The following is a 9,162-nucleotide window of genomic DNA, read 5'->3' on the forward strand; positions in this document are numbered from 1 at the left end:
ACGGCTGGCAGCTAATGGTGCTTCGCTCCTTTCCTACAAAAACAAGCTTGATGTCAGCCAAATAACGTTGGTTCTTAACATAGACACACACGCGGGAATTGCGTGCACGTGCCAAGTGGTTACGGTACTTTTTTTTTTCTTTTTTTAATATGTACCTACAGCGGCAGTTTGTTATGTAGGGGCAGAAGACGGATAAGTAAAGCTCACAAGACGGGGCTGAGTAACGCTCAGACACGAGGCAGGCGGAAAGAAAAAATTTATTGCATAGCAGCAAAAATAAGGAGCACCAATAGCCGGTAAATCACAAAACTTGTGCGCTTGAAACCAGTAGCTTCGACGAACAAAAAAAAAAAGGAAACTAGAAAACACACTAGCCGTTTTACATTACATCATATATCCACGCGAGACGCAATGCACACAACAGACGGCAGGAGGGAGAACAAGGGGCAGAGAGAAAAAAAGATGGAGGGGATAAAAAAAAGGAGGAGGGGGCGGGGGCGGTACGCCGCCATAACCGCGCAACCGGCAGTCACGTCGCCTCGGAAGAGGAACTACAACGGGCTTCTCTAGCGGTCGATGTTCGATTCGCGCCACAACCGACTGTCTCTCGTTGGTCCCAGAGCAGAAAGCCTTTCGTTCGCAAAACGATGCTGGAAACATCGCACGCCGAAACTCTTCGCTTTGGTTAACGGGATGCACGGCTCCTCAGCAACTGCTAACACGAGCACAAAAGAGCTTTCACTTCATCCTGGCAGACCGCAGGTCGGTGCACGAGGTTTCTGATAAGGCGATATCTAGAGTCTGTGTTCACTGCCGAACCCGTGTACACGAAACGTCGCCGAAAGGGTCTCCCGCTAATCTACTGAACACACCGTTCCGTTACCGCTTCTCCTGTTTTTCTCCGGCTGCTTCGTCGGACGACGACACGGAGTCGATGAGGAGCGACTTGATGCCCACTTTGGCCAGTTCGCCGACCAGCTCGCCGCTCTGGTGCATCTGTAGCAGGATGTCGCAGCCGCCCACAAACTGACCGTTGATGTACACCTGCGGTATTGTAGGCCAGTTGCTGAAGTCCTTGATGCCTTGACGAAGTGCCTCGTCTTGGAGCACGTCGTGCGAGCTGTAGTCGACGCCGTGCATGCGAAGCACTTGAACCACGGCGTTGCTGAAGCCGCATCGGGGCTGTTCAGGGACGCCCTTCATGAAAACGACGACCTTGTCCTGGCTGACGAGCTTGGAGATCTTGTCGGCGATCGGCGCGGTGCAGAGGAGACGCACGCGCGACCGAAGTACTGCGGCCGCAGTCGACGCCAGGCTTAAGCGACCGGCCAAGGAGAACGCCATGGCTTGCGCTGTTCGACGTTGGCGCTCTTGTCTTGTAGTATATAGCGGTAGCGGTCCTCGATCCTATCTTTTTGACGATACTCCTGAACTGGAAGCTTTCGTTAGGAAATAGCCTGCAAATACGATCGCTTAGTAAACCGGCATCATCGCCCCCTGCTTCACCTTCGGAAGAAGCTCGCGAAAACACAAGCACGCCGACTACACACTACCGCCAACCTCCACTATTGTTCACCGCAGCGTTCTCAGTGTTGCGAACACAATTACTACTTTTCGTCAAATTAAGCAATCGACATTGAATGTAAAACACAACAGAATACAAAAACCAGCTTAGGATATCTTGAACTTACCTATAAATATCTTTAATTGCCACACTTATATGTAATTACTTTATTATAATAAGATTTTATTTGACAATGCGTTTCCTGCATGTGTGCTCGTAAGGTGCAGGATATTGTGAGCTAATTTGTGCGGCATCACTACTAATGATCTGCGGAATGTGGATGGTACTGATCACTAATATCAATAATTTGTTAATATTATTTGAAAAAGAAATACTGCTGAATTTGCGAGTTGCTTTAAGAAGCAATGCCGCGGCCCTCCCGCCGCCTCGCCCTCGTGGCCTAACGGATAAGGCATCGGTCTCCTAAACCGGGGATTGCGGGTTCGAGTCCCGCCGAGGGTATCTTTTTGTTTGTTTTTTAAATTAAAATACATTTTTATGCAGCAATTTCACGCCTTTTTCTGTCTGCAAATCCATAACGTATTGCTTAAAGTGCATGCTTTCCGTAGTAAATTTTGCACGAATAAGGATTTAGACAATATTGCATATGGTGGCCACCGGCATACCGTACAAATTTCGTTGCTTAGTGGCTATGGTGTTGGGCTGCTAAGCACGAGAGTGCGGGATCTAATTCCGGCCACGGCGGCCACATTTCGATCGGGGCGATAACACCCGTGTACTCAGATTTAGGTGCACATTAAAGAACCCCAGGTGGTTCAAATTTCCAGAGTCCTCCACTACGGCGTGCCTTGGTCAGATCGTGGTCTTGGCATGTAAAACCCCATAATTTAATGTTTCAGTACAAATTATGTGCCTTTTGAGCATACCGAGATTCACACCTTTGCTTTGTTTAATACTACTCAATTTCAAGAAGCAGTAATCGTGCGCTCTATTGCACTACACAGATGCATAAGCAAGGAAGCATGTAGTGCATGTATATAATGCAGGACAATAGAACACCTATATTTATTAAGCTTGTTCCTAAATCAAACATACTAAGGCTCAGTCTTCACTGCTTTTATCACCCTTGTCCTCTTTTGTCTCCCGTTTGAATCCGAGTAGCCGCTCGATCTGGCCTTCCATGCCATACTTCCTGCAGAACACATGGAGAAATATGTGTAAGCAGCATCAAGTGTTTGAAGCATTTAAGATATAAGTTGCGACAGGGGCTAAATGGTGTGACTTCACGGCTGAGCACAGTACGCAGTTCTGAAGAACCAGTTTTTCATCAAAACTTGGCAGTGCACTCAGCCATGAAGAAATAAGAGATTAAAGAAACGTGTTTCTTTCCTGCCAAATGGGCCAACCAAGATCATATAACAATGCATGTGCTTGGTAGATGTAGGCTTGGTGACAAAGTATTGTGGCGGGCTCATTGGTCACTTTCCTAACAATGCTTTTCTGTAAACCATGACAGTTAGGCTTGTTGACGAATACTTCTATGTGCAAAAAAGTTTGTTTTTGTAAGATACTTAAAAGATATGGTAACAGGTGCCAAGAAAATATATGCTAGGGACAATGAAATAGGGAAGTGTCATTAAATCCTGAGCAGATTTGAGGTGGTTAACATATATTGACAAGGAAAGAAAACTACCTTGGGTCAAACTGTAAAAGTGACGAATAGGCAGTTATATGGGGGGCTAACCGTGATGCATCTATCTCGAACTATTACTCTCCTGTTATTAAGAATGAACCACCACAATACAGTATACTACAAGCAGACATTAACATTCTATGGTCGGCAGCTCGTCAGTGGGGGAAAGAGTTTGAACAGAATTTTGGGAGCACAAGATGACCCCTTGAACACTTCCCCTCGCCCCTCCCAACTTGACCTGGTTCATTTATGATTACATTGTGCTGAGTTTTACAATGGCAAAAAAATATAACAAAGAAAGGAACAAGGACGCAGTTGTCTGCTTCTTTATTCCCTTATTTGTTTATATATATATATATATATATATATATATATATATATTGCCAGTGTAAGGCTCAGTGCAACATAATCATAAACATGCGCTCACTAGCCCTTTTCATGGCTTGGCTTTGTGCAGTTCTTTATGCCACTGAGCTAGTCAAAGGGAGAAAAACATGCTACACTGCATCTTGAGGGTGCGCTATGAAATGGAGAAAATCACCTGAAGTCACTCTTGGATTGATGGTACCCTGCCCAGTTCTTTCTGTTGGTCTCTTGCATCTTCCTCTTCATTTCGTTGGAGGTTCCATATCTGTGGACGAATGATAAATGTTTGCTCAGTTTGCATCGAAATGCATGCTGTTAAATAGCTGGAATCTTACTGAGACAGCCAGCAAGTCAAGCAGCAGATTGAATGTGTTCTTTTACTTCACAGACAGCAGAGTATGCAGGCACAATATTTATTGTTTTTTATTTAAAGGATATCCACACAAGGATGACGTAAAGCCTACAGATAACATAAATGCTCCCTGTTAAGCAGCTGAATAACAGAGAGATAAGGATAAATGAAAGGCAGGGAGGTTAACCAGGGCTGACCCAGCTGGCTACAAGTAATGTTGAGACAGTGAGCCCCAGGTCACCATATTGCTCCTTTGCCAAAAATGTCACCAGAGGCGTCATTTGTTAAGGACTTTTTCCAAGAGTAATTAGAGAATAGAACTCTCATTGATTATTTGCCTAGTCTTCCTTCTAAGCCTTAGTACATTCCCAAAAGACAGTGTTCCGATTTAATTATCCCTGTTACCTTACACAGTACTTGCTCACAATGGTTATATTGCTTTGCATCTATATGTTTACTCTGTTGTAAGTGCACCAAACCAAAGGCAACTTTTTGTTAGCTGCCATGAAATGATGCCTATGAAATTATCGCTGCCACTTGCTACGATATGCATTTCCACTCCTGCAGTCTGTCCTTTATTGTGGCTAACAGTATAAATAAAGAGCAAACAATCAAAAATAAACAAACTGGGTGTACACCGACACTGTCAACCTAGCTCCATGCGTGTTGCAGTGTGGCTAACTCAACAGTCATGGTTGTCCACTGCACCTCAGCTCTATGCTGTGTCCCAGATGTGTTGGCCGGCCATTCTCCTGCCCGTGATATGAAAGAACTTCCTAGATCTGCCACCGATTGCCAGCACACTCTTTAAAGCATGTTTGGATTAGAAACAGTGTAGCATGAGGCTGCTGCAAATATTCCAGTGCATGTGAATGCCTGTTGTTAAACTTTATCTAGGCAGTAATGACATTGTAGAGTTTCAACATAGATCAGTTCTTCTGCTCCTTTTTTATGCAGCCACTGCTAAATATTATCACTTTATACAAAAATGTATGAAACAACCAAGAAATTGGCTGCCATGTAGTTTATTCACTTCTACGATGAAAGGTCATGCATACTATTATGCCGTGGGGCCTCTACTCACGCCATTAAAGGCCAGATGCCGTGGGGCCTCTACTCACGCCATTAAAGGCCAGCTGCAATGAAATTTTGGACCGCATAAAAAGCCTAGTTTTATACACGTTAAATGCAAAGCTAGCTCCAGGCAAGAAGTGGAAGCATCACATAAAGTTTGAAAAAATATATGCTTTTCATACTGGAACTGCGAGAGATTCCATTCCTACTGTTGGCAGTAAATTATGCACTACGTTGACAAGCAGTGTAGCTCCTCAGTATGAGCTCTAAGATTTAGTGGTGCCTGCATTGCGCTGATGATTCCAGAGGAAATGGTCTAGAATTTGTGTTATATGCACTAACCACCAGGCTCAGGCGTTGCCTGCTTAGGTGCTATTCAAAGGCTGTTAATATGAAAATGAAACAATCACCATTCCTGCAGTTGGGAGAGATTGCTTCAATAATATACGCTGCTCATTCAGAACCAATTTAGCCACAGTTCCATTCCATTCCTTTATATGGTATGAAATGGAACTTAGAAGCCTCACTTAAAATTTTATTGCAGCTGGTCTTTAAAGCACATTACACATGTATTCTTAAAAAATATGAAGCTTGTGGCAGCAGACCAAGCATGATATATAAGCAGAAGGTCCACTGTCAAAGTGCAGATAAAATTTATGAGCAAATGCTTAAAAGTTATTCAACGGATGCAAAACAATACTAAATCATTTCAGACTGTTTAAAGCTCTATTGTCTTTCATTCAAACTTTAAACATTAATACTTCAAACTTCAAACATTAGTAAGCTTGGGCTACCTTGCTGCAAGAAGAGCATTAGAAATGTATTAGTTTGAGTTATTGGTTCTTCTAGAATGCAATGTCATCCTTTACTGACAGACATGCAAGTACTGACAGACATCAGAGTAGGCTTTGTCAAAATCCATGATGTCACCACATGCTTTTGCGGGAACTTCAGGGCAGTGGCATTTGGCTTTTTGTCTTTTCTGGCTTACCAAGCTTGCTCTCAGGTTTTGCTATTTCAGAAGTGTGATTGGCTATTATGTAACTTAATAGTCCCCATTAGTGGCCTTCTTAAAGTCTCTGAATATAGAAGGTCCCACAGCTTCTGGTTGCGAGGGAGACCTCCTATAAATAAAAACATTTGATCAGCTTGCCTGAATCCGTATCTGCGGAGAGAGCGCATGTTCGAGAGTGCGCAATCTGCCACAACATACGACAGATTGGTGCTAGCTTCCCATGAGCATACGCCACTAGATTTAAAGCGAAGCTCTTCTTTTTTTTTTATCCGTCCCCTGGTTTGCAAGTGCTGATGTCTTGCCAAGTAGACAATAGTTAGGGCCACTGTGTATGTGCCAGAATAGACAATGGGCAACTGGTTAGGAACACTGAAATACTAAAGCGCCAAACAGACGACACAAGAAGAGACACGGAAGAGCCGGTCGTCTGTTTGGCGCTTTAGTACTTCGGTAACATGCACCAACTAGCCCAACACAAAGTTCTGCTGTTTATGAACAACTGGGTATGTGCCACTGTGACAAAAGGGGTACAGAAGCCTTAAATCTATTAGGATATGTGTCATACTTCTACATGCATACATCTCTCAACATTCATACCTCGACAAGCACCACATATTGCCTTCGTCCTCACAACAGATAGTTAACAACAATTTACAGGCTGTGCTGATATGCTACTGTTACTGCCTCACTGACTCAAACAAGCTCCATGTCATTTAGATTTCAAAACTGTGTTGGAGCTGATTGTTCCTTGCATCTCCTTTCTTGCCACAGTGTGACCCTTCAGTTGATCATCTCTGCATTGTCTATTTTGTTTATCCTGTTTCAGTATCTTGTACAACCATAAAACTTTACACTGACTAGCTCAGCATTCATTGATTAGTGTGAAGTTTGAGCTGCAAGAGCAACATTAGAAGCTTGTACAGAAGCAGACTCCTAGAGACAAGCGAAAATGAAAATTGAGAAAACGTGAGTGAAAAGATAAATAGAACTCCAATAAGTGTTCTTACCTGAATGCTACATAATGGAGGCAAGCACCACAAACGATCAAGACAAGGCACCCCATAACAATATAGACCTTGGCATTCTGGTGCTGTCTTCTTTTTTCTTTGTACAGATGAGCAAAGTCCTCATATCCTGGTGTCTCATAGTCATCGTAGCCACTGGAGCCTTTTGTGTGCATGAACGGCTCTTCATAACTGCAATAAAAAGCAACCCGTGCTTACTCATCTACACTCATTTGTGGATTGGTCAGTTTACTTTCATAATAAGGTGGTCCAGTGCAAACAAGAGTAAACATATGAAGAGGATGAGCATTGCCTTCATTTTGATCCTGTCCCTTCTTTCAAGTGCCTGTCTTGCTTGAGCTAGATTCTTTCACCATGTGCATGCTGAGCTTGCACACAAAGATGCACACTGAAGTTTTCACAACGCTCTCAAAATATCCTATCAAACAAAGCAGAGAGTAACTTCAGCAGCTGTTTAAAATTGTGGTTTTAAGCTGTTGTAGAGTAATATTTTATAGGTCTGGTGAACATCATTAGGAATAACTTCCTTTGAATTAATTGTGCCTAGTCTCTTAACATCATTCCATACATAACACTGCACCTCGCTTATAGGGTAGGAAAAGAAGCCACAATATTTAGACGAGTGAGGTAATTAAACATGGCCAAAGCAGCAATACACACGCGCGCGCCCGCCCGCCCGCATGCCCGCACGCGCGCACACACACACACACACACACACACACACACACACACACACACACACACACACACACACACACAACCATGAATGGTTATTCCTGTGCGTGCATAATAAAAAGCAACGTTCGTTATACAATAAAAGATCAGTTCAAGATAAATACATACCAGTTCAACTATTTATTCGGATATTTCTACCCGTGCATGCACTGGATCGTGAAAATACAGTTGTGGGCAGGGAACATATTAAGTTTACTCTGTGTATATGACACAATGGTGGAATCTAAGGAAGTTTACCGTGTGTATGGCCTCCACACTGTACGCTGGACGTTGTGAAGCTCTGGATGCAGTAGAGTGTCATCGTAATGCTTGCGGTCAAGAGGCCTGCTAAGGATTGTGTAGGCTTGGTTGAGTTCAGTAAACTTGCTGTGGTCTTTTATTGATGTGGCAGTACCTTTGACGTCAGGGTGGTGCTATATAAACAAGAAAGATAAAGGTGCACATGCAAGGGATGTACTTTTGCATTCGCAAATGTCGCTAGAAGATCTGCACGTTATGGTGCTTAGGCAGATTTTACGAGCCCGTTTACAATATGAACAGTTTCTACGCACTGGTTTTAACTTTTTCCAATGGGGAACCGTTCAGTAATTTAATTTGACATGTATGTCACCGTCGAATACATTTGATTTCCAGCAGTTGGCCACGCGCATGCGCGACCGGCAAGTTCAGACACGCCACTTTCAGGTTCAAAACAGCTGATTATGAGTTGTGTACCTGTTTGCACAGCTTGACATAGGCGTCCCTGATCTCCTTCTGTGTGCAGTCATTCTTCACCCCCAACACTTCGTAGTAGGTCTTGCTGAGGTGCCTTAAACAGAAAAAATGTTAACAGTTCCAAGAGAACAGCTAAGGCAGCGCGCTGTACTCGGGGCCACCATGCTCTGGGAGAACAAATTGCCTCACCTCACTAAATGCCATGCAATTCTGTGACTTGATTTTGTACTAAAGTCTAGCTTTACAGCGTGTAGCAACATCGCAGATCGAAAGCATGACTGCTGGAGCACAATAGAGCACAAACCAATTACGCTATCGGCTCCGTCAACATACGTGCACGCTGTGATCAGAAACCACAAGCGGAATAAGCCATCGAATTCATTCGGACAAGGGAGTGCTTTCTATTAAACAAAATAGATGGCGCCACCAATTCACTGAGCATTCGTTTGTTTTGGCGGTCGTTGGCGGCGAAGCGCAGGTCTTGGAAGCCACAGTTTGTTGTTCGTTTTAAAAACTTAACCAAAACTAGATGGCGCCACAAAGGCCCTTCGAGTTTACCTGCGAGCTGTTTTTCCCCTCTCTCTTTCTCGCTTTCGAGCTGGGGCCACCTGGGGCGTTGCAGACATTCGTCTACTGCCGCCACTTTGACGCATCTTCTGATAT

At 43.8% G+C, this 9,162-nt stretch overlaps 2 protein-coding genes and 1 non-coding gene across 4 annotated transcripts; 1 reads left to right on the top strand and 2 right to left on the bottom strand.

Moving 5' to 3' along the window:
* Positions 1 to 239: 239 nt before the first annotated feature.
* Positions 240 to 1,572, bottom strand: LOC142588465 (glutaredoxin-related protein 5, mitochondrial-like). Its single transcript, XM_075700231.1, has one exon. It carries the CDS (start codon positions 1,342 to 1,344, stop codon positions 880 to 882), a length of 465 nt encoding a protein of 154 aa, XP_075556346.1. The 5' UTR covers positions 1,345 to 1,572; the 3' UTR covers positions 240 to 879.
* Positions 1,573 to 1,953: 381 nt separating this feature from the next.
* On the top strand, positions 1,954 to 2,026 carry TRNAR-CCU (transfer RNA arginine (anticodon CCU)). Its single transcript has one exon. It is a non-coding gene; the product is annotated as a tRNA-Arg (tRNA).
* A 537-nt stretch (positions 2,027 to 2,563) lies between these two features.
* DnaJ-60 (DnaJ-like-60) lies at positions 2,564 to 8,878 on the bottom strand. 2 transcript variants are annotated; one of them, XM_075700234.1, is made up of 6 exons: positions 8,689 to 8,878; positions 8,500 to 8,584; positions 8,023 to 8,198; positions 7,033 to 7,221; positions 3,760 to 3,849; positions 2,564 to 2,717 (listed from the first exon to the last, which is right to left on the bottom strand). In XM_075700234.1, the coding sequence occupies exons 1-6, from the start codon at positions 8,757 to 8,759 to the stop codon at positions 2,627 to 2,629; spliced, it is 702 nt and encodes a 233-aa protein (XP_075556349.1). In that variant the 5' UTR covers positions 8,760 to 8,878; the 3' UTR covers positions 2,564 to 2,626. The 2 variants fall into 2 exon arrangements, with proteins under 2 accessions (XP_075556349.1, XP_075556347.1); XM_075700232.1 differs by having other exon boundaries at positions 8,500 to 8,593; positions 8,689 to 8,876.
* Between the last annotated feature and the right edge of the window lie 284 nt (positions 8,879 to 9,162).

This window comes from Dermacentor variabilis, chromosome 7, assembly GCF_050947875.1.
Source record: "Dermacentor variabilis isolate Ectoservices chromosome 7, ASM5094787v1, whole genome shotgun sequence".
Lineage (NCBI taxonomy): Eukaryota > Metazoa > Arthropoda > Arachnida > Ixodida > Ixodidae > Dermacentor > Dermacentor variabilis.

Excerpts from the sequence above, each read along its gene's own strand:
- LOC142588465 (XM_075700231.1), bottom strand. The coding sequence starts at position 1,344 with ATGGCGTTCTCCTTGGCCGGTCGCTTAAGCCTGGCGTCGACTGCGGCC.
- DnaJ-60 (XM_075700232.1), bottom strand. The coding sequence starts at position 8,759 with ATGTTGCTACACGCTGTAAAGCTAGACTTTAGTACAAAATCAAGTCAC. Across the intron at positions 8,594-8,688 it reads ATTGCATGGCATTTAGTGAG|GCACCTCAGCAAGACCTACT; the intron begins GTGAGGCAATTT and ends TTTCTGTTTAAG. Across the intron at positions 7,222-8,022 it reads GTGTGGAGGCCATACACACG|TTATGAAGAGCCGTTCATGC; the intron begins GTAAACTTCCTT and ends TTTTTATTGCAG.